The following is a 24927-nucleotide window of genomic DNA, read 5'->3' on the forward strand; positions in this document are numbered from 1 at the left end:
CGAGTGGCAGCCGAACGCTATAAACAATGCTAATCGACCAGCGAGCCTAACATATTTCTCTGGAGCAAGATCGACGGAAGATAACTCGTAACCGAGAGAAAAGCAAAAGTCCACCGGTATCGATCCTTTAAAACCATCGAACAATAGCTCGAAGAGGTCCTTAATCGATAGAAAGCAACGCATTGCCTCGGTACACGCCTCCGTCACAAAACGAGCCTCGCGATAAGGTTATGTCTCGTGAGTCGAACAGAGGGCGCGTACACACATGCATACGGAGAGGTATGTGTGCTATCGGCGCGAATAACGGAGCGAGGAGGAAAGAAGATCCGAGGAACGTCCGCGGGAAGGAAAGCGACGGTTTAACAGGAAAAATAAAAAAAGAAGGAAAGATGCCGTGGCCTGAGAGGAGGATCAGGTAAAGGCGAAGAAGCGAGAGAAGGAAGTAAAGGAGAAAGGAAGAAGGGTAAAGAGAGAGAAAAGTAGACTGACGAGGGGGAGTAGGAGCGGGGGAGGGGGACAGAGGGATACGTATTTCGCGGGCTCGAGTGGTAAAGATTCTCTGAAACCTGTGGCATTTCGCGAGGTACTCTTCTCTTCGGTATACGCCGAAGGGGGATCGATAGCGCGTCAGAGACGAGGAGAATCAGGCGGCAGGCTATTTCGAGCAACAACACGGCGGCAGAAGCAGCAGAAGCAGTAGCAACGACAGAAGCGTCCCGTCCGCCGTCAGAGATCCGCAGCCATTCCACGGCCATGTCTGACGGCGCACGGGGTTGGCTACGCCCGAGCGGGGTCTAGCCAGCCAATCGGAACGGAGCGCGAAAGGTCCCGCGCCGTGGTCGTGTCCAATGGGCGTAGCCCGTTCCAGCTAGGCGCGCGACGTCTTGTCCAAGTAGAGGGGGGCCCTCGCGGTTGTCACAGGTGCAGCCAGTTGGCTGGCGAACTCGAGGCGAGCGTGCTCGAGGATCGTCGCGTTTCACGTTTCGCGTCGTCGATCATAGAGCAACCGTTTGTCCGGTAATCGTTTCTTCCACTCGTACGCATCTTCCTCGTTCTACCATCTCCATCCAAGTTACGTTCTAACGTTATCGTTTACGTCGATCCGTGAAACGCAATTTAAATAAAAGAAAGAAAGAAAGAAAAGAAAAGACAAATAACTGGAAAGAGTGCGAATCTCGAAGGAGAATTCGTTGGCAAAAATCAGCGCGCGTCGTGTGGTTGCTTGCACGGCGAAAAGTAGGCAACGGGATCATCGCGCGAAGGTAAAACGCGCACAGCGGCTCTTGATGCGGCCCGTCGCGCGGACGCGCACGTCGCGTCTGAGAGATCTGTCGCGATACCGGTCTCATCGGCGCCATGATCCATCGCGGAGTGTCTAGATCCGAAGGGAGAAGACGATCTTAACGCGACACAGGCTTCATCACGATGTGCCGGCGGTACCGGCTGATCAGCTGAGACACACGAACGTCGAAACCGTTGGAAAATCGAGGATTGAAAACTCTCCTAACCGAGTGATTCCTCGTCCAATCCTTATTAACACAAAAAGAAAAAAAAGAAAAAAAAAAGAAAAAGAAAGACTGAAACGTTCAAACGTTTCAGCCTCGAGATAAAAATCAAGCCAACGTACAAGTTACAACTGTACGAAAAAGACAAGATTACAACGACACGACGAATCATCTATAAACCTGATAAAGTGATTAACGAGAAACGTGGTTTTACGTTAGACGCGGACAAAACATAAGATAACGCGGACGCGATTGAAAACTCGGAAACACAGGAACAGAACTCGGGAGGAAAAGAGGAGCGAAATTTGTCAAAATATCGAGTGTGTGGTGGGAAAAAAACTGGCAGCCAAGGGGGGAAGTGTGAGAAGTGCGATTTAACGGCCGTTGGGATAACACCGCAGTAAAAGTGGGTGCACTGGGGCCCTCGGGACCGTTCGGCCGATACGGGCCCGTGGAAGGTGGGCCTGGTGGTGGTCCCGGGCCCGGCAAGGGAGTGGGGACAGGGGTGGCCGCAGTCGCGGCTGGGGAGGTGGAGGGCTACGGGGGTGCCGGGGGCGGGGGAGGGGGCCCCGGGGGGGTTGGTACCCCCCGGATAAGGGTCGCGACCCTCAGCGGGCCCTGCTGCGCACCCCTGCCCGTCACCCAAGCCTGTAACATAGGTAAGTAGATCGTTTCAGTTTTCCAACGTCTATCTAATATATACATTTTATTCGTATCGGTCGCTATCATGCGAAATCAGAGGAAATTTCTGCCGAACCTTCGAATTATTTTCGAAACGTTCACAGAGACGTTTCGGACTCGTCGATTAGTTTTAATTTCGAAGTTAGATCGGAAGGAAGAACGCGCGAAGCTTAACGGTAAGAATTCGTGGATACAGAGAGGATTTCTTTCGTTTGATCGGTTTATCGTAGAATTTCACGTACGAAGAATATTTCGGAGAAACGTATCGAGCATTTCGATGGATGAATTTATTCCGCAGTTTGGCTCGCAGGATCGTACGAGAGTTTTAACGGAATTTCGTCCAAGCCAACGTCAAAATCGTCGGTTCTTTCGTTTTTGGGAACGCGCGTTTCTCCGAGATCGCCGTTCCTTTTTACGAGTAATCGGTGCTTTACGGTCTTCTTTCGTTGAGAAATATTTCGATTATAAACAGCGCGAGGATCGGAGGATAACGTTGGTTTAACACCTCGTAAGCGCCGGCGCCAGGTCGAGCTCGCATACGGACCACGGAAGGTCAGAGGGTTTTCCTCACGGACTCCTCGAGTTTCGAGCCGAGAAAAACGGTCCCTATGATATTTTTCTTGAGGCTTTTTTTTTCCTCCCTTTTTTCCTTTAGTAGACAGTAGAAACGCCGTTCGTTCGCTTATCGTGATTGATCGTACCGTAATTTGGATGTCATAGGAATGCGCGTTTTTTATCCGCGAGTGATGGATTGTCCCGCGGTTCGGATCTAACGAGGATAAATTTGCCTCGGACAGGGTTGAACACTCGTCGAAATACGCGTGATTGTGCGTAACGAACGACCGATTCGAGGAAATCGTAATCCTCGTCGATGCAAATGCGAGCGGGACTACGCGCGCGGCTCACAGATTTCTCTCTGACCTCGCTAGGAAAAAATGAAACGAGCCGCGAGAGAAAACGGATCGTTACGGGTAAAAATTACCGACCGATAGCGAACGAGTTCACGAGCCAAGCTATATTACGGTAAAAAGAGTGTAACGACTTCTATGAGAAATACACGATTTAAAAGATCGTCGAGGAACGATCGATTTTAAGTGACCGATACGGCTATCGAATTGTAGCGACGGGAAAGTAATATCCATCGTATGTTAACGTTCTGACGACAAACCGATAAAACAAGTTATTTTATTAAGTCTAGTACCAACGCAGAGTTATCGAATGAAAATGAAAAATTGTCGATAGCTGTCCGATACCGTACAAACGTTTTTCTTTTTTTTTTTTTTCTCTTGTTAATTAGCACAATCCGCGTTTCGAATTTTGCCTCTGCTCCTTTACGTTCCTCCGATGTTTCATTATGCGGCGTCGTATTCTTTCCTCTTATCCTCCGTGGGCTGCATCCGTAGATAGCGCGAGAACTCAAACCGCGAAAGGGTTTAAGAGCGACGCATTAGCATATTCGGAAGGGGCGAAGAAAAATATCGACATCGAAGGTATCAGATCGCGTTCGACTCGACGGATTTGCGTAGCGTCGCGGTCCTATCGATTGCGAATTTCACCGCGAGCTTTACGCGTTTTACGTTAATCGTCGTTCTCGTTTCTACAACTGTTGCGCGTACGAATCTTCACCCAACTTGGAAGTTGCGATTAAAATTTTTCGATAGTCGCAACATCGTTCTTCGTACTCGTATCGACGTTAAGTTTCTGCAAAACGTCTCGACGCTTTGCAACGTGAATACGGAAAAATTCAAACGTTAAGAACAGATCGAAAGAGAGAAAGAAAGAGAGAGAGAGAGGAAGACTTTTTGATTGGATAAAGCGATCCTGGCGAAAGGTGGCACGCGTCGTACGGTTGATAGAAAAGAATCGGATTAATGAAAGCCCGTTTCCGTTCGGGCTTTCGTCTCACGTACGCTGAATCCTAATCTGGTTTCGACGATTCAAGGAAATCGTCCCTCTCGTGTCCTCCGTTTCTTTTTCACGCGCCACGGCCGTGAAATCGTTTCTCGCGGTATCTGATTTAACAAATGGAAGGTGAACCACGTTAAGGAGATGTATTTCAAAGACGTGCAGGCTATCTCTTTCAATCTCCTTCGTTATACGTGTACATTTTCCATATCTTTCAGCGGAACGAAAACTTTGTCAACTTTTTCTCTTCCCTTTACGGTTTATCGTGGCAAGTAGATTTTCCGGATCAAAGTTTTCAGTTTATCAGGGACGTGCATCGCGTGTTTATCGCGAGTCGAACGTTTGCGATCGTATTCGGTTCGAGCATCGCGTACAACTAGAAAATATCCCGTGGGAACTGGATTTTGCCGTAGGAATTATATTCGTGTAAGTCGATTTCGCGTGCAAACGATTTAAATCTCGAGGTAACCGCGGGGTGGTTCGACTCGGTTCGGCTCGGCTTTCTCCTTTTTCTTCTCGCCCTCCCGCAAAACGGAGGGAGATGAGATGCGCAAGGTCAGACCTTAAGGGGTGGGAGAAGGGTTGCTAGGTTGACAACCCCGCCGGCAGGGAGGAACTCCGCCCATTGGCGGAAACCGCGAAAAAAAGAGAGGAGTGAACCCCCTAGAGGGTTCAGCAATGGCGAAAAAAGAAGTCAGAGGTCGCCGGTACGAGAGAAGAGGAGGCGACGTGGCTCCCATCGAAATAGACGAAGATAGAAACGGGCAAACGAAGTAGGCGAAGAAAATGTAATAGAGGGCAATCTCGTCCGCGAATGTTAATTAACAACGAATTGTAATCATCGAGCGCCTCGTTCGGCCAACGATACGCTCGCTCCATGGCTATTGACAAACAATTATGATACTATAAAGATACAAGCGCGATCATTAAATTTGATGGCATAACAGATTACGTTGTTCCTTCGAATATCGTCGTCGTACATCGTCAACATCGTGTTATTTAACTTTCCCATCATTTTCTGCTCTTTTCTCTTTAAAAGAAATTTGTCTCCAAACAATGGTGTTACCAACTTACGATACGATACGACAAACTTGTTCTTCGTTATCGTTCTTTTTATCTTTTTACTCCGTCGTCGTGGCATATTGCTACCGATCATCTTCCAGTCTTACTTATTATTTTACTCGTCAGGAAATGCGAGTCGTTTATGCGAGATGTAGATAAGGCTATATCGTTACCAGCGACGAGGAGGCTGTACCGTGTTGCGGCTTGCTTCTCCGTTGTCTTTCGTACAGTTCGGTAAGCTGTGCGCAGTAATCAAAACGTTCGAATGATAAAAAGCGTCGGTGTATAACGCGCAGTTTGTTATGCACGTGCGCAGCCACGGCAAGTACGGCCGATTTTCTTTCGCCTCGGAATCTATAATCGAGAACGTTTTAAATCGATACTGCGCGTGTCTCCTTTTCTTCCACGATCTTTCAACGTTCCTCCGATTAAAATATCCACGCCGGTGGTCGAATTTTTCTACCGTGAGAAACGCTTCAAAATTTTCTCGAATTGCGCGTCGAAAGAAACGTTCAATGTTCCAAATGTGTTTCTGTTTCTCTATTTTTTTTTTTTTTTTTTTTTTTTTATTTCGCGACGGCGCGCAACATCAAAGTAGGGTATGTATTCTGATAACACAAACATACACACAACAGACTGAACGCTAGTTGAAACACGGTGTCGCAGAAATTTCCTCGTTTTCCACGTTTCGTTTTTCGGACGATGACGCGGGCGTTCGAACGTGCGCGAAATTAAAACGCCTCGTCAGGTCGCGGCAGCGCCCGTTCCATCAACTTTTCCCGGTGCTCGACGTTTTCACCTGTACCGGTATTTTTCTGTCCAATTCCGCCGCGTTTTGCCAACGACGTAAATTCGCTAAATTCGAGAAAATGAACACGCGCCACGGCCAAATCCAATACGAATGAATTATTAAAAATCCTGTTCATACATCTAGTATTTATTTGAACGTTAACCACGTTAACCGATTTCGTTAAATCCTCTGTATTCACAGATGCTCTCTTTCTTTTCGAAGCAGGGAGACGTGGTCTGGCGATGATCCTGTCATGTGCAGGATGCGAGAAACCAATTATGGATCAGTACCTGCTGAATGTTTTGGACCGGGCATGGCACGTCGAGTGTGTCCGCTGCTTCGATTGCAGAACCACGTTACAGGACAAGTGTTTCTCCAGGGAAGCGAAGCTGTTCTGCAGAGAGGATTTCTTCAGGTAGGTAACTTGCCTACGCGTCTATTGTCTATTCTCGCCGTCGCGCTTCTGCGTTTACGCGCCCTCCTAATGATTAATAAACGATCGTGCCATTGAAATCGTCCTATTCGATAGAACAGAAGCTGCTACGAGTTTAGAGACGAATGGCTGTCGAATATCGATCGAACGATGCTTTATCGCGGAACGAACAAGACGACTTGAATCGTCTCCAAGGTGATATTTTCGTATCGGAGTAGATTTTAGATATTTGAAGGTACGCGTTTATTTTTACTTTGCGGGCTATAAATTACTATTACCATTACTATATAAATTAATCTCAACTTTGAATTTTCTAACGCGATATTTGAAACTTGAAACGTATTTCGAGGATTTTTTCAAAGCGTGCAGCAACCGTATAAGTTGATTAATTGCTTCGACCGCGTAAGAACCTGTACAGGTATTCGGAATAGGGAAAAAAGCTTCCGCGGAAACGATACAAACAGGTATACCATTAGTTAGCGATTCGTCAGGCCAAATCGTCCCTCTGCTTGTCCGTACGTACTTGTAATTAGGTTTCTATTATGGTTGTTGCCATCGATAGAACGCAGCACGATCGATCGTTAGAAAAGTCACAGGGCAGTGGCTTTTTCTCTTGTTTCCTTCGAACAGAAGAACGTACCGGCATCGCGACAAACTGTTTTCTGTTTGCATAATTAAGTAAACTACCGTATCGCAACTAGTACTAGTTCGTCTACACCGTTAAGCAAAATCGAAAGATTTACGATCGATGCATTAGCAGACTATCGCCGAGACGTTTATCTTTCTATCTTTTTTACACATTGTCTATTTCTATTTTTTTTCTTCTTTTTTGCGCTCAAACGTGTCGATGGTGGAGCAGCGTATAACCCGAGAGAAAAAGCATTTCGCGACGAATGGAAAGGAGGCCTTGACATTTTCCCAGACAACTGCTGCGTTATTTCACTCTATCAAGCTTCCGAGCAAAAATCACTCGGTCGATCGAGAGCCGTTCCGCGAGCGAAACACGCCAGCGCTATCGCGATTCGTTACGCGGTCCATCGACGTTCTATATTCGTCCTACTATATCCTCTGGCTGGTAGTCGATTTCTTGGTTCGCGATTCCACAGACTTCGTGACTCCTGTTTCTTGCCACGTTCCGAGGAATGAACGCGCAAATAATATCAATACCTTTCGATCGGCTCTCGAGAGCCACCCTTTTGTGTCAAATTTTCCATCTTTCGTAAATCGTACAAGAAATAAAACTGATGATCAACGCTAGGAGGAAATCTGTGCTTCGAGTTGCCCTTTTGCTTCAGACTAAACGATCAGACGACAGTGAATCTGTACTTTCAAAGTTGAAAAAGTAAAACGAAAAGTTAGGTCCGTGCTGGAAAATCAAGTATCTAAAACTAAAAGAAAAAACCATGCGATATCGCAAACGCTGCTAATCTAGAAACGATCTGTTCGCGTTTGCCTCCGATGATTCGCAGATAAAATCAACGTATATCGTTTTATCGACTTGTCAAAGTCCGCCTTTTGTTTTGTCAAGTCCTCGCGACTTTACGCGAACGACGCAACAAATATTTAGAACGATGATCAGCGACGCAACGTGTTAAGAAGCTGGTGTTCTCGATCGAATCAAAGAATCGCGAATCTATGCTTTCAGAGACACTCGCCGGGCTTATTCAAAACCCGTGCGAAACCATAAACGAAACTAACGCAGAAGCGATCCGCTCGTATTTGTTCCTGGTGAGTCAGAGAGCCGAGACGAAACACGGAACAGGATCTTAGGAAGATCGTCGGTCACGTCGTAAAATCTTGTTGCGAGCGTTGATTCACCAACTTCCATCGAATATTTATAGCGTAGTAGGAGAATTAATGATCACTGGTTAGACGTATCTAGTCGTCTTGAATAAATCGCGCGAGAAAAAGGAGAAAAGAGCGTGACCAGTGTTCCAATTTGCGCGATTATCAGCGCGGAGGGAGCGAGCTGTAGTCGCGAAAACTTTTCGTTCTCGCAAGAGCGAGAAGTTCCCTGCGCCGGAGGACCTTGACATTCGCGCGAGGAACCGATCTGAAGGCGCTAACATCGGTTTGCGCTCTGTGCGAAACGATTTTTCTTGATTTTTGCACCCGATCACGATCTCGAAAGGAGGAGGAACTAACGCGAAGAAGCGGCAGCGGGTCGCTCCGATTAATTAGCGGCGCGGACGAAAAATGTGGAAAGTTTTACGGCGAACCAGCACCCAGGCGACGGTGATTTTTTCTCTCGATTTTCGTTCGTCGCGCCGCGATCACGGAGGCTGCAACATTGTGTCCGTCAGCCAACACGTAACGAACCGGAGGATACAAAGGGTCGCGTAAGAAGCTAAAAATCGTAAAAAGCCTGTGACGAAAGTAACGAATCGTGGCGCGCGAAAGGGTTGCAGCGTGGCGATACGTGAGGGACTCGATCGAGGATGATGGTCGTGTGAAAAACAGTGATGGTTAGGAGGAGAAATCTTTAGTTTAACGCTGGTCACGCGTAAGTGGAAACTCGATTATGTTTGGATAACGAAGATGAGGATTGAATAACCAAGAATTTTCAGCAGTCACCGACAAACTTTATACATAAAGATCGTGGATAAAGTTTCAAAATATGCAGTTTCAACGTCGTTTCTATTATAGTATTCTATATATATATATTATGTATATTAAAAGATGACGAAATTCCAGTGACAATGAAGAATAGTCGCGATCACTGGGTGCGATAGTAAACGCGACTGTCCTTGCTTACCACGAAATAAAATAGCGATAATTATAATTTTAATAGATAATTTCGAGATCGTTTCTATTTTAGATAAAAGATACATTAAACTAGAACGAATGAATTTCCACCGGCAGCGAATGACAATGACGATCACACCGGTGCGATAGCGAGCGTCACTGTTATTGTTCCTGTTTACGAAGAAATAGGATCGTAAGAATTACCTTGCCGGGTATTTGGAGATGCGTTTCTCTTTCGTGACTTCTGGAAGCGATGAACGATCCCCTTTGTAGCCAAGGATCGGAGTACCGAGTACACGCAGAAAGTGGGGAGGGCGTTTAAAGGGGGGCCCTTTGATACTTATACGAACGGGTGTATAACGAACGTGTTGTATACTTTACGAGGCACTTTGCATTTCATCCCGATGAAAAATTCATTAGATGTAAGACGAACGGTTGGCTACGCTCGAGCGGCGTAGAAAAGCTTTTCGGGTCAAAAATAACTCTCGCTCCGGCGTCCCGTTAATTAGCGTTATCCTCTTTGCTACCGTTACACGTCGTGCAAACGTTCGATCGGTGATTACGCACTTATTTCTTTTTCTTTTAAATCAGCCTTTAAGATCCAATTTGTTCACCGAGGCGAAAGTAGAGGAAATCAGAACGAAATTTCGAAACGCGATATTCACCGGCGAACGTGTTCGCAAAGCGGTGTTCGTACGACCTGTAACTCTACGATCTTCTGTTCGAGCGAGAACAGAGGTTGGAACAAGTTCGTCGACGATTTCCGAAACGTACAAAAATATTTTATATATCGATACATCGATGTGTTTCGATAAGGTGTTGGTAAGAAGCGTGGAAACTTGAACTATGTTCGCGAACACGTTCGGCTATGTTGAAGTAACTACTTCAAGAAAAGCTCTATACCTTTTCTTTTGTATATCTGTCACCTGGAGATCGCTGTTACGAAGGGAATAAAATTTAGTGAAACAAACAAATTGGAAATAAGACGTCAATATCATCGCTTGAATATAAATTTCCTTTTGGATTACAAGGTCTAGAAACAAAAGAGTTATAAGTAGATTTCTATCGCTGTTTCTTGTAATCTTCAGCTGGAACTACAAGGTTAACTTTTTGGTAATGTCCTTTGCTGTAAATATATGAACGTGCTCTCTATCATAGCTTCTTCTTCTATGGTATTCTAACACTGTAAGTGTTAGAATTTAATCTTAAAGTTAAGATTAATAATCTGTGGAAGACACAATGTTTATGTTAAAATAATATTCAGTGATATTTATTAAAATTAACAAAGTATGCAAGAATTGTTGATTGTTGGCCAGTTACTCTCAGACTGGACGTAGGTAATGACCCATAATCCCTTAAATATTTTGAACCTCACTCTCTATACAGTAATGAGTATGACCTGTGTAAGTGTCCTGTTCAAATGCCTGTGTGGGTGTCTGTGTAAGAGAATTTGTGCCTATGCGTGTAATATCGTTGTATTCCAACAGTAAGAATGAAGATCTAGATCAGCATACACTAATACTGATACTTATACGTATACTTATTTCAATATATTTTTCTATTACAAATTCACCACTCGTTCTTCTATCAGTCAACCTCAACAGGCTACGATCCGCGATTCTAACGACCAGAGTTCGAACGTCTATACAAGTTCGTGATATTGCAAATGCGACGAAAGAAACGAAACCTCGACAGAGTCTCATCCGTTAAATTTTATACCGATTGTTTTGTTTTTCGCGTTTTATGTATCTTTGCACGATGAGGTATATACTTTGAATTTCCTATGTACGTACAAACATCAGCGGTCTAGCGATCACGAAGTGTTCGCCAACATCGATGAGAATACAGGTTGATAGTGGAAGCAGACATACCGATATCTGGAATTCTGCACAGCTACGAAAGAAAGGATGGGAAACAAAACGAAAGTAGCAGAGTCTGAACGACGAAACCGGTAAACGTAGCAAGAACGTAGAGCAGAGAATGCCGATCGATTCCCACGACGACGCGACGAATCTATCGATGTCGTTCCTCCAATCGAACTGTCTGTATCTCCCACCTACTTTCAACGAATCGCTGTTGGGAATACTGTAACACCTCCGGGAGGTCCGAGGTATCGGTCGAAGGAACGGTACGCGCGGTTATGGTAACCGGCTCTACGAGTCGCAGCAAGGTCCTTAAAGGTCGATAATGGCCCATGGGGGCCCGAAAGGGTCCAGGATCAAAAGCACCGATGTCCCCGTTTCAGCGCCGCCTCGACTGCCGTAGCTTGCGGTCGATGGCCCGGTGTGTACCCACCAAGAAATTATTACCTTAAAATATGGTCCATGCCGTCGTCGAAATACGCCCGATGAAAACATTAACTCGGGACTAGGGGGATGGCGGCGGTGTCACCAGAGAGCCGAGACTAGCACCCTGCTAATAGTCGGGCAAAGAGTTGCCAAGGGACCGGATTTCGCTTGCTCGAAAGTCTGTTTCTTTAAGCGGTTACTCTCGTTAGCGGGAATATTCGACGAATTAGTCTACCTTTACCGTGGACGCGTGTTTTGACCGAACCGTCGTTGCGATCAAGTTGCGAAACGGATATAATCTAATCTTTAAATCGAAGAACGCGATATCGAAAATTCAGAGAGAAGGTGATTGCAATTTTTTGTAAATTTGTTAATTTCGTTACGCGGCAACGCGATTAACGCTTGTTCGTCAGAGGACGATAGCTACGTTATCGCCCCGTTTCTCCGGGATTATTCGTTGCGAGAGGACGACGCAAACGGTAGTAAATTCGAAGGAGAACTTAAAGAAGAAGCCTTTATAATATCGTTTTTATCTACTTTTCGGTTTATGGAGTTAATCGGCGAGTCTTCTGAGCGGCACGTATTTCATTGTTCCGGCGTATTTGTTAGGATGCCAGTTCGTTGAAAGAACGCATCCGCTGTAACGTTGACTGCACGGAATTATCGTCGCGTATGTGATAATCTATCGCGGTATTGATGACGGCGACTGGTATAGCTGCGAGAATTTTTTTTTTTTTTTTTTACAACGAAATAAATCATAAGGCGTGTCGTAACCGAGCATTCGCGTCGAATGTCAAGCATCGAGAGGGAAAAGAAGCGATAATAAATGGATATTGTTAATAACGAGATCGCCCGACGATACGGATCGATATCGTTATTTTCGTGAAGAAAGAAATTCAATCTCGAGCCCTAAATATCTAACGATAGATCGAAAGTTGGCATTAATTAACAGTCGTATCTTGGGAGCGACTCTCTAAACTGAATCAACCGTTGCCCGGTGGCCTCTTTCCAGTTGGTACGAGCCAAGTTCCGGGCCGCGGGGGAAAACAGACTGAAACTAGACGATGGACTCGGTTGGAAATCAAAGCAAAACGATCGAAGCCAATCATAGATCGGCGCGGCTTTTCTCGGGCCGGTTCGAAAGGGCGCCGACGAGTGGTCTCCATTGTCCTTGCTTTCCACCCGCGGTGCTGGCCTCCTCGGGAGTAGACCCGTCGAAACTCGAACGTGGAAACATTATAAATGCGGCGTGACGCCCGCTACGAACCGTAGGAGAAGTTTGTTGGGCGTGACGGGGCCGGCGCGGTCGAGAATAGAAAGAGAAACAGGGAGAACAGAGAGGGAGGTAAAGAGCGAGAAAAAGAGAGAAAGAGCGAAAGAGAGAGAGAGAGAGAAAGAGAACGAGAGAGTGTGCGTGTGTGAGAGGGAGGTATGGAGTTGTTTCCCTTCCAGGAAGGTTCGGCAATAGTATACATATATCGCGATGCGTATTCATACGGGGAACGTTTTTGCCAACCACCGGATTCTTGCGTCACACTCTCGAGACAGGCCCTCGTTCTGTCATACGTCGTACGTAGGTCATAAGTAGTCGCAGTTTTTTCCTCGCTCGTTCTTTTCTTTCGTTTTTCTTTTCTTTTTTTTCACCCACTGCCTTTTTACCAATTAGCCGATCCTCGTGACGGAAAGTCCAACTACAATTACGTAAGCAGCGTGGCGTAGTAGCGCGAGTTGCTTTAACGACTCGTTTATCATGTTGTTACGCGCGGTATTTACCCGGGAATTGTTGCACGGAGAAAGTGGCACGAAGCCGGACCGATGTACCGCGAAAGTTCGATGAAGAACGAGGATGAAGACGAAAAGGAACGGCTGCTGGAACTTTATGCAAACGGCGTTTTACGGTGTCGCATAGCCAACGCCGGGGCATTAGCATAACTGTTATGAATCGTTTCTCAAGCATGCCTTCACCCCCTTCGGACGGTAATCGACGATATTTCACGAATTAATCGGCGCCAGCTTGAAACTCGTCCCGACAACCGGACCGCGCCGTACGCGTTACGATCCATCTGCGTGTGATACAGCGCGATAAAGCGAAAATCGCGTCGACTCGCCTGCCATTCCACCGTACGATGGAATTGCCAGTGGAAAGACACCTTCTCGTTTTGCTTCTTCGTTCCTTCGTGAAAATCGTTCGAGGGATAACCGAATAGGAAAGAGACCGATCGGTCGAACAGCGGAAACGAGCGTTTGTTCGCTCGCGCCACTAATTGGATTCGGTTAATTAGACTCCCGCCTGGCGTACGATATCGCGCGACTGTTTATTTCCTTTAACGTCGTAACCGAGACGTCGGCGCGTGTGCACCGACGATGAGAACCAACAGCGGTGAGAAACAAGCAAACGAAGATACAGCGACGTTCACGACATTGGTCGGGTGTTTGTAGAAAAATGGCGAATGCGATGGTAATTAAAATTTTTTTAATCGATCGAGAGGCGCGATTCGACCCGCGCTCCAGTCATCATCGTCCGATCGACGTTCGATCGTGCGCCGAGGAAACTTTCATCCGACGATCGATACGTCTCTTCCTCGTTCCTCGATTCTCTGGCCGTTCTACCTGTTCGATTTGATCGGTTTATCGCCAGGTTCACGAGGCGTAGCCGCGGCGGATATGTGGTTCCCCCGTTTCGTTCGATTCGATTGGGAAACGACGAGAACGTTAGGACGAGCGTCGTCGCGACGAACGGATCTAGTATACCGAAGGGACCCGTGTACGCATCAGGGTCGTAGAGGACCGTGTGGAACGAACGCGAACCACATACATAAACTCCGGGCTCCGTGGCAAATCGTGGTCCGGACCCACCCCCTTTTTTTTTATCCCAGCCCCGCTGTCCTATATTTCTTGCTACACGCCAGAATTCCTGGCTCTTTACGCTCTCCTCTTTAAGGGAGCCCGAAGCCCACACCCCCTTCTTCTGCCTCTGTCCTCCCCTTCCATCCTGCTGACCTGGTCGCCCTCATCGAACCGCTTTCTCACACACGAAAGCACCACGTAAGCCTTTCTATTAATGATTTTTACGGCCGGCCTCCGTTTCTTTTTCTTCCACGAGGAAGAAAGGACCTGGACCGGGCTGCTGCCCCTCGCGCGCGCTCAAAAACAAGAAAATCGTTAAGGGCAGACGCGCGTCCAACGAGCGAGAAAGCGAGGATATGGAGGGGGAGGAGGTACAGGCAGGGGGCGAGGAGTAGAAAGAGGAAGAGAAGGATAAGGAGAGAAGGAGCCGGTGATTCGGTGACGTATGCATTCGGGGAAGTTGACACGGGATCGGCTAATCGCTATAATTAATTAAATAATTCCTGTAATTAGACTAGAGGGATTGCACCGCGAGGCGAAACGCGCAGCGTCAGACAAGGATAGACGTGGTAAACGGGAGGACGAGTTAGAAGGAGACGCACGACGCGCGAGAGAGGGAAGCTCTGGCAGCGTAATGACCGTTGGTCAAGAAATATCTCTGGCTTCTGCTTCCGTGAGAAGATTGTTAGGAACTGCGCGTAGGACTGCTAATTTGGACAGGTTGATGAATAGTTTGAAAAAGTGTGCCGGTTGATTATAGGATATTCCGCGTAAGTACTTCGCGTAACAGCTACGGACGATCGTGTCGATCGACAAAAGGGAATCCTTGTAATTTATACTTTCCCCTCTCTGCTACTTCTTTTCTCTGCTTTCCATTTTAAGCAAACTAAAACGACGTCGATGTCGCAGCTTGGTAAAACGATGCACCGACGAGCGCCGGTTACTCGCGGTTAATTAACGTTCGCGTCTTAACGTCAAACGGAAACGACGATGGAAAACGCTCCTCTAAACAACGAACGGAGATTCCATGAACTTTTCTATCGCGTTACGGTGATAGGTTTTGCCTGTCCCTGGCTAAATAATAAAATAAGAATCGACAACATTAGCGCGATGTAGGTCGCGGGTCACGTTGAACGCTTCTACTTCCGGTCGGGAAACGCGATAGCAATAAAATAATAGCAGTGGCGAGGGTGGCGAACCGGGTCAGCCGATATTATACGCACGGGCGACAGGAAAATTCTGGCCTACTGGGAGAGCCAGCCACGGGAATTTGAATGCGCTTGTTTCGTAGCCGCGTTCCGAGGCCGTGTTTCGAAGCCGCGTTTCGGTCGGAAGTGCAACGCAGGCATCGATTGAGATGTATTTACTTTCGAAACGCGGCTGCCCTAAGGGACCGCCGGTAATTGCTATAATTAATCGCGTGATTCCTGTAATTAAAAAGATCGGAATTACTAACTGGGAAGTAACGTGGCTCCAATGCTTCCGTAATGATACAGTCGCGGGAGGATCGGTCGGACGAATCGTTCCGGCTAGATTTATTAACTCGCTCGTGAACCGTGTTGCGGCCATGCTGGAAGACCACGGCCGGTTCGACGCGTGTTTGCACAACGAGCTTTCGTTTCTTTTTCGAGCAAATCGTCGGTCAATCTACCCCGTCATTCTTTTTTCTTTTTACTTCTTTCTGTTCGATCAATCCTGTTCCATTCGGAAAAACAACGCAGTTTACTACGAAAAAACATCTCGTTGGCGAACGCCGAAAGAAAGAGAAAAACGAGTAGAAAGAACGATTAATACGAAATTAACAAGTAGGACACGGCGGGAGTAAAGGAGTAGAAAGAAAGAAAGAAAAAAAAAAGGAAAGCGAAAATCGAACAGGCGCTGGCTGGTAACCGCGACGCGCTTTTACAGCACCGAAGGGTTTTAACTTTTTATGCCCTATCGGGACGTTAAAGTCCCATCTCTTTAAAAGCGCCATATTTCTTTTATCGACGTTTGCGAGTGGAGCGGCTTAATGACAGGACTTGTAAGTTTCGAGTCCAATAAACGTCGCCGTCGTACAACATTGACTTTCCTTTTCGTTCGTTCGTCCGAATGGCATCGACGAGTGTCCACGTGTTCGTCGTTACCGATGCGAAGCGGCAGAAAAGGAAGGAACAAAGGCTACGAAAAAAAAAACAAAGATCCGTCGTACTCGCGACGATCCTTACGGCGATCGAACGCATATATATCGAAGGAAAGTGAATTTTACGTATCACAGTTTTATGTCGTTGCGGACTAACGCGTTACGTAACGTCGGTGCAGAACATTAAGAAGAACCGAGCGAAGATGAAAAGAAGAAACTCGACGGTCGAGATTCTTGAAGGCGCGTCGAGAGACACGCGGCTACGGAAAAACCTCTGCGCAAGATTAATCACGAGGCGTGTTCTCGAACGAGCGAGGTGACGCGTGCGCTCGTTATCCGGTTTTTCAACGCGGCCGACGAATCTAAAAGTTTCCCCGGTTCTTCGTTGTTCGTTGTTCGTCGTTATTCACGTGGTTTGTCGCGGCGTTCTGTTTCCAGGCGATACGGCACGAAATGCAGCGGCTGCCTCCAAGGGATAAGCCCTCAGGATCTCGTGAGGAAGGCGAGGGACAAGGTTTTCCACCTGAATTGCTTCACCTGCCTGGTATGTCGGAAGCAGATGAGCACCGGAGAGGAGCTCTACGTCCTGGACGACAACAAGTTCGTCTGCAAGCAGGACTACCTGTCGGGCAAGCCGCTGCCGGACACGCATCACGTGCACGGTCATCATGGTGAGTTACAAGTGTCATTGTCCCTCGTTATCCACCGCGAAGAGAACGCAGCATCGCGAGATATTCACGATGCCGTGCTGCTTTGTTTCGTTCGTTTGCTCTGAATCCGATTTGCGGGATTGTACAATACGTACGGTTGGCTCGCGTCACGTTATCGATTGTACCGTCGTTTATTCTATTCTGCGAGCTAGGGACTTTGTACGATTTAAAACGATCGCGATTCTCCTATGGAGAGTAGGAAGTCGATGTGCCGCCACGTGCTCTGTTACAGCCTATCGCGACCGTTTTGTAATTTCTATCGTTTTGATCGCCAGGGGGATGCTTATCTTCGCCAACAACTGCTTCTAAGAGGCTGACCGAACTTCCAACAAGTTACACCTCGATTTTTCTCTTTGTTTCTTGGCCGTAGCACGGTTCTTTCATATTATTCTCCAAGTTGATCGTATCGTTTCGAAGATTTACACACTCGATGGGGATAAATTCGTACCTTGTCCCGTCGTTTTCGCGCGTAGGAAAATAAAGCTCGATTACAGGACGATCGAGATTCTTCATTTTCTTCTTTTTTTTTTTTTTTCTTTTTTCGAAGAGAAAAAGGGGGCCGGAGGGATGACGGCTAGTCAGAACGGGAGCACAGTTCAACGCGTTCAACGCCCGAGATTTCACGAAGTCGAGCTCGTTCTAAAAAAGGGAGGCCGGGGGTAGGTTTTTCACGGGGGTTTTACCCCCGTGCCGGAACGGCAAGCTGTGAAAACAGCGTGTATGTAACCGACCGTCAGCTACCGGTCGAAAGAGAAACAGAGAAAAGGAGTCTAGAGAAAAAAGGGCGAACGCGCGAGCGAGAGAAAGGGAGAGAGAGAGAGAGAGAGAGAGAGAGAGAGAGAGAGAGAGAGAGAGAGAGAAAGTAACAGCTCGGTTTCACGAGGATCTCGCCGGTGTATAAGCCGTGAAACGAAAACCGAAAGGTCGTTAGGCAGGGGCAAACCTTTTGTCGCTTCGATGCCGACGTCGAAACCGCAAAATGTCCGGCAAACTCGTTTCTTTTTCGTTTTCTTTCGGATGACAGGAGCCACGATGCTTTTTTCCTTCTTCGAGATGCGAATTCCGCGAGGCGTCAGACCGTTCTAATCGTTCCGTTGACGTGTCGTTGCTCGCGATCAGTCTCGTCTCGTTATAGAAACGCAAAAACTCGATGAAACGTACGGAGGATTTATATCGCTCGGACGAGAACGTTTTCCAGCGTTAATTTCCGTAGCGCGTTCGAAGAAGCAACCGGCTACTTGCGAAAAATATATACGCACAGAAGGTGGACAACGATTACTCGTTTCGATGATCAAACATCGTGACGTCCTGGATGTTCCACGCGTTTCCGATATTAATCTCTATCACGGTGCAGCTATTTGTCAGTTGTCGAATTCACGGTGATCGTCTGCGGCGAATGTGAAAAGCGCAGCAATTACGCGACGAGCGTCGATTAATCAGCAACGTTTATTGATAACTTTTAGCATCTTTCGTCGTTGAATGCGCGACACTGCGGTGGGAAACGCGGTGGAGGCCGGGGAAAATTGCGAAATTTCGAAAAATCATAATGAACTGTGCCGGCACTGGTACGCGCGTCGTATACGTCCAGAAGTGAATAACCGTAATCACGTTTAATTGCTAATTTCGTATGGAACATCGACAAATTTACTCGTCCTGCTGATAAATTATGTTCTATTTACTATAGCGGATATTCGCTGCTTTGAACGTCTAAACTTGACGTTGATCGACGCAATTATTTTACACAAACGAAATTTTACAGACGCGATGATAGTGTGCGACAACGATCACGGTTTCTTGCGTCGTTATTAGCTATCGCCTGTTGTTCCGAGGCACGGCGTTTCGTTAGTTTGAAAAGAAATTCTCTGTGTTTCGAAACGTTGCTCTCTAACAAGAATAAAATCAAAGTAGTTCGATCGAATCACTGATTTCCAAAGGAATTGTAAATCTTTTCTTCTGAAATCTAGTGGTTTCCTAAACGTTCGAAGCGTAAATATATTCGAGGCTCGCGTAGTATGTAACGAACACAAATCATTGAACAGAAAAGTGACTGGTGCTCTTTTCCAAGTCAATGATTCGACGAGTGATGTGATTAAAACGCACGATTCGGATCGTTCACGAGCAGAATCGTCCAACCTGTCGACAGGAGGAGACTCGTTGATGGGTTCAGGATCGGAAGACGAAGACGAGGATGGTAGCGCTCACCATCATCACAGTGGTGTCGGTGGTTCTCATTTGGGACCTCATAATCTGGGTCCAGGTGGTCCTGGTGACCAAACTGTTGGTCATACTGGCGATCTACCTCTTGGAAGCGATCCTTGCAAGCAGGAAGACTCCGAGGATCAAGGTAAGTGTCATTTCTACCGTAACACTTTCGATAGTAAACGTTTAGATCGTTCGTTTTACGCGACTGAGCGATTAAAAACTGATCAAAGTATGTCGAAACACGATTATCAGAAGTTACTATTATTGTTACCGCGACAAACTCGATTTTGAAAGGACGATCGATCGGTACCGACTAACGACTTAATCGCGGCCAATCTTCCCCTTTCGTGGAACCCTCGAGCGAGGGTGGAAATTCAGTGGCTTGACCTGGAGCGTCAGTACGAATTACTAAGCGCGTCAGGTCTTCCCGGTCTATTATTCGCTTCTGCTCTTTTATCGCGAGCGCAACAATGACCCCTCCCCTTTTACCTCTCTCGAAGCACCGGGTACAAGCAACTTCTATGCTTCGGCAAGAGGAAAAGAGGGGTGTCTTCGAGAAGGGTGGCCCCTGTAGCGCGGTGTGACACTGTCCAAACATTTTCTTTGTCCCGTGGTTAAGACCTCCCCGGGTATATATAGATTATCGTGAAGAGTTGGGCTCGAAAACTACGTGTATGTGTGTATAGGTGTCTGTGTGTGTGTGTACGTTACACGCGTACACAGTGCACATGGTTCGTGTACACACCCACACGTACATCTCATAGAGTGTAGCTTTCGAGCGTAGAACAGCCACACGATAATCCGATGGGGGTTTCGTATCGCTTCCGGGGGATTGGCTGCGATTGTTGTTACCTCGATCCAGCCGATCCAAATTCCGAGATACGTATATTATGCACGCGTGTCCGTGTCTATAGATTGTTAAGAAAGCGTCCGCGGAAAACAGAAAAAAAAAAAAACGTTGCTATTCATTCGATCTGTAAGCGGGATCTACTCGAGACCTCCTCGCAAAGGGAAATATTTCGAATGGAATTCTAATCGGTTGCTGATATACCGCGAAACCGGTGAAATTAGGCTGAATAATCAAGGGCCACTTGTTTCGCGAGAAACAAGCGTTTACCCTTGGCGTGTGGGATCGATTATTAAACTGCTTTGTTTGCATTGGCCGAAGGTTCCCTGGACGGAGATCCCGAAACGAGGGATAGCCAGACGGAGAACAAAAGTCCAGACGGTGGTGCCGGTGGTGGTAGCGGCGACGGCGGTGCCGGTTCGAAGAGGCGAGGTCCGAGGACGACCATAAAGGCGAAACAGTTGGAGATTCTCAAGTCTGCCTTTTCGTCCACTCCGAAACCAACCAGGCATATCAGGGAACAATTAGCAAAAGAGACTGGCTTACCTATGAGAGTGATACAGGTTCATAAAATCTCATTTTTTGGTACTTACGATTGCTTGCAATCGATTTTAACGCGATAGTTTGTCTGCTACGTTTACTACGTTTCTGTCGTACTACGTATTTCGATACATTATGCATAGCAGCGCGAGATTCTACCTTCTTACGACGAGCAAACGAATTAAAAGAGCGATTCCTTCCCATAAGGCCAGTAAATTGAATGAAAAACAGCGGGTCGTATGGGTGTTCGCAGGTCTGGTTTCAAAATAAGAGGAGCAAAGAGCGTAGGTTAAAACAACTGACGTCGATGGGCAGGAGCCCGTTCTTCGGCGGCTCCAGAAAAATGAGGGGCTTCCCCCTGAACCTGAATCCCGGTGCTTTGGGCGGCGAGGACGGACCGCCGCCCGGTTTTCCATATTTCGGCGCGGAGAAGTTTGAATTTGGTTACGGCGGGCCCGTGGCATTTCACCATGAATTCTTTGGTGCTCATCCGCCCCCTCATCCACATGGACCGCCCTTCAGTGGACCAGGCAATCCTGGTGAGTCTTGACATTCGATTGCTCTACGAAACCTCTTTCTATTCCGTTCGATTTGTTTTCACTGGGAAAGATCGTAAAAGAAAAGAAAAGGAAATGTCGTTCGCGATCGGTGATTTTATTTTCGTGGTCAGCGTAACACGGTCGATCAATGACGCGGTCGTTGGAAGGTCGTTGAAAGAGTTTCGAAACAATCGCCGCTGAAATAGTCGATTCACGTAACGCGTAGATATTCCACGTTTTACTTCGTACGATCTATTCATATTCGCGTTCACGGAATCGAAAGCAGAACCTTGTCTCGAGTTCTATCGCGACTATAATAAACATCGTAGCGGGTAGGTAGGTCGCGATAATTATGACAGCCGGGTTCGGAGATAGCAGGCCGGATACGATCCTCTCTGAATAGTACACGTAATCTGTTTCTGACAGGTTTGGACCCGGCGAGTTTAGCGGGTATGGCGGCCGCAGTGGCGGTGACAGGGGAATATCCACCTCCGGGTGCGGGAGGCGGCCCTCCGGAATTTCTCACGGGCCCTCCTGGACAGGGCCCCCCTGCACCTCCTAGCGGTAGTCCTGGAGAGTTCCTAGCACCTTCAGGTACGATTAGATTCTTTTGAAAGGCTACGCCTTTCTGACCACTAGAAAATTCATTCTTTATCCTTGCTGTACCTCCGTCACAGTCATTTTCTGTTTCGTTGATTATATTATAAGTACAAAGGTAGTCACTAGTATTATAGTAAAATTGCGATACGACGTTAACGAGATTTCGAAGCAATAGTATGGGGTGTTAGAAACATAAACTTAGCATTATTATTAGGTCAATCCCACGAGTAATATCGTTTCTTATTCGCTTCGAATTCCAAATAAACGCGCGTATTATGCTTCGTTCATGCGTTTATAGCAACTTTACCTTGTGTTTCTTAAGGAGTATCATCTGGATGGTCCGTAACGCGTGTACGAAACAGTCGGATCGATATTTTTCACGTTAAAAGAAGTTATAAAATACACATCGGCGGAAACCATTCTCGGCGTGTTATATAAACTTTAAAAAAACGGTATAACTAAGGATACTGTTAAAAGCAATCGCGAAGTACACGATAACTGTATGCTGAATGTGAGAGAAAGTCGAAAATGGTTTCTAAGCGGCAACAAACGAGCTGAATGAGTTTCTTGATTCAAAATCACAAAAGTTTGTCGAAGATAAAATCGAAAAGTTAATTGAAAAATGGGGAAAGGTCATAGAGAGCGATGGTCAATGCCATCGATGACCTAAAAAATAAACGTAGGTATTAATTTTGTCCACATATTCGGAGACGAAAGACGACGTTATTTATGGGACGACCTAATATAACAGAGATATTTCAAGTAAAATACACGAGAGACACGGTCGAGGATAAAAATAAGTGGATATGTAATTGAAATAGGTATCGATGAAGTTTCGTTAAATCCGGCCGGTTTACACAAATATGTAAATATTAATTTCTATTATTTACTAAATAATCTATGTACTATAAAACTATGTAATAAATAAAACTCAAGTATAACGCTAGTACTAAGATCGATTAAATTTCATTGATACCTATTTCCCCACCACATATTTTTCTCTTCGATTTTATAAACGAGGTAAAGTAAAACGTCTATCTCGTAAAGTAAGATATACAAACGACACGAAGTATAATATCTCGTAGACGAATTATCCTGCAAAATCAGGATCTTTCTAACACTCCATAATGTTGGATGAAAGACGAGGTTGGTTTCGTATCTTTTTCTTTTTTCTTTCGGATCCCACGTTTCTCGGGATAAATCGAAGCACCGAAAGGAACCGATTCGATGGGTTTGATATTTCTCAGGTGGAGCACAGGGTAATCCCAGTGCCGGTGGGAATGGTGGCGGTCCAGGTGGCGGCGGCGGCGGGGGTGGGTTCCTGGAGCCGCACCAGATGCAGAGCGAAGGGCTGGCCTGGTAGTACGAGTTTTAATTAACGTTCATTTCTTTTCGTGTTTTGTTGCTTTCCATCAGCCGAGCGAAAATCGATCGAGTTTCGGAGAAAAATCGACCGGTCGCGCGCACCTGATGGAGAGACCGTACGACTTTGTTCCGGCTCCAGAGACTTTTGCCCGCGAACAAAATGTGGCGAGAGTCGTTCACGTCGAGCCACGTCGATTTTGCATCTTGTACGTTATGTTTCTGTAAGATACGCATATGATAAGACGACCGATCGTTTAGCTTCGTTTCTTTCACGGTTATCATTGTCATTATTAACATTATTATCTGTATTATTATTAATATTATTATTATTATTATTATTATTATTATTATTATTATATTATTATGGCCGTTGGTTAAACACCAGCGCGTTACTATTTTATTATTATTTTTATTATGATTACGAATCATTAAATATTATTATTAATATTATTGTGTATAAAATTTCGAAATGTCCTATCGTGTAATATTATACCCTCCCTGTTGATTAATTTTCGACGTTACTTTAAGAGACATCCTGTAGATATCTGCTGTTCTACACCTGAGAAACACGTACGAAAGACACGTAAAGATCATCGGAAAAATAACACGACGTACATCTGGATATACGTAAAGAGACACAGCATTACAGAATACGAACAGGTACACCGCGTACAAACGACACACAGTACACATGCGTAATTCTACACTTAAAAACCGCTGTACTATTTATCAATAAAGTATAAATATAAATAGGAATGTGTAACCTGTAACTGTTAAGGCGGCGATCGATGTAAATAAATATAAATCTGTCTTTTTTTGCGGGAAGCGCGCGATACAATTAGTTGACTGATTTCCGTCACTGAACTGTGTAATTGTAACTTGCATTACCAACGTCTTACGAGAAAAAGAGACACGCCGCCACGATGCATAATGATTATAAATATTATTATAATAAACCACCTCGTATTTCCGTATACGTACAGTTGTGTGCATTTCTTGCCTTTCGTTATCTTCTTTTCTCTACCCGTAGAAAAGGTTGTGCGAATAGGAGTCAGAACATCAGAGACCACAGAAAAACGGTAAGTAAATCTTTGCGTTAAAAATAAATGAATTGATATACAGTATCTTGCGAGAGTATTCGAACACTCGTGGAAACGATTAACGAATATATTACGTTGGAAAAACTTGAAAATGTGCACATAATATACAAAATATTTAGCGCAAGTATACGTTTCATTTCGATACGCGTCGACATTCAACGGAACTAACTTTAACGCTTGTTTAACATTCTTGTTGTGCGTTACTTTTTTACTAAACGTTTTGTTATCTCACGTAACAGCTACGACATGCAAAACTTTTCTGTGTCAAGCGTTCGAATACTTTCGTCAGCCACTGTATCACGGTTGCGCGACAAATTACATTAGAACAGCCTTCGCATCTTATTTTTAAGTTTCTCAAACTTGTCGTCGTAGTTGTTAAACCTTCGCGTTTGCATGGCGAGGATACCCGAACGTTTATTCCTAACACGTTTTCGTCCCCATCGAAATCTCAGTTTCTTTCGTCCCCAGTGGGACAAACACCTGAGACTGTCGATACTCGAGTCTCGAATACTTTAGCCCGCCACCCCCTTAAATCGCTGTCCGCAAACGCATCTGCGACTCAGGGGTCCTAGCTTTGGCCTAACATCGTTAACGGGTGCAATGTCGTTTTCCACGTTGGAGAGGGTGAGGGAGATTCGTTTTCCTG

The 24927-nt window shown here is 46.0% G+C and overlaps 2 protein-coding genes across 5 annotated transcripts in view; both read left to right on the forward strand.

Annotated features, from left to right (window-relative positions):
* Slh (sec1 family domain containing Slh) overlaps positions 1 to 24927 on the forward strand; it is a 114105-nt gene that overhangs the window by 18023 nt on the left and 71155 nt on the right. The window lies entirely within an intron of this gene.
* Lim1 (LIM homeobox 1) lies at positions 1873 to 24155 on the forward strand. 4 transcript variants are annotated; one of them, XM_072007913.1, is made up of 8 exons: positions 1873 to 2164; positions 6166 to 6358; positions 16817 to 17049; positions 19211 to 19432; positions 20459 to 20700; positions 20931 to 21216; positions 21643 to 21810; positions 23064 to 24155. In XM_072007913.1, the coding sequence occupies exons 2-8, from the start codon at positions 6186 to 6188 to the stop codon at positions 23177 to 23179; spliced, it is 1440 nt and encodes a 479-aa protein (XP_071864014.1). In that variant the 5' UTR covers positions 1873 to 2164; positions 6166 to 6185; the 3' UTR covers positions 23180 to 24155. The 4 variants fall into 4 exon arrangements, with proteins under 4 accessions (XP_071864014.1, XP_071864012.1, XP_071864013.1 ...); XM_072007911.1 differs by having other exon boundaries at positions 2041 to 2164; positions 19232 to 19432; XM_072007910.1 differs by having other exon boundaries at positions 2071 to 2164; positions 6145 to 6358.

The sequence above is a fragment of the Bombus fervidus genome, chromosome 7 (genome assembly GCF_041682495.2).
Source record: "Bombus fervidus isolate BK054 chromosome 7, iyBomFerv1, whole genome shotgun sequence".
NCBI classification, from domain to species: domain Eukaryota; kingdom Metazoa; phylum Arthropoda; class Insecta; order Hymenoptera; family Apidae; genus Bombus; species Bombus fervidus.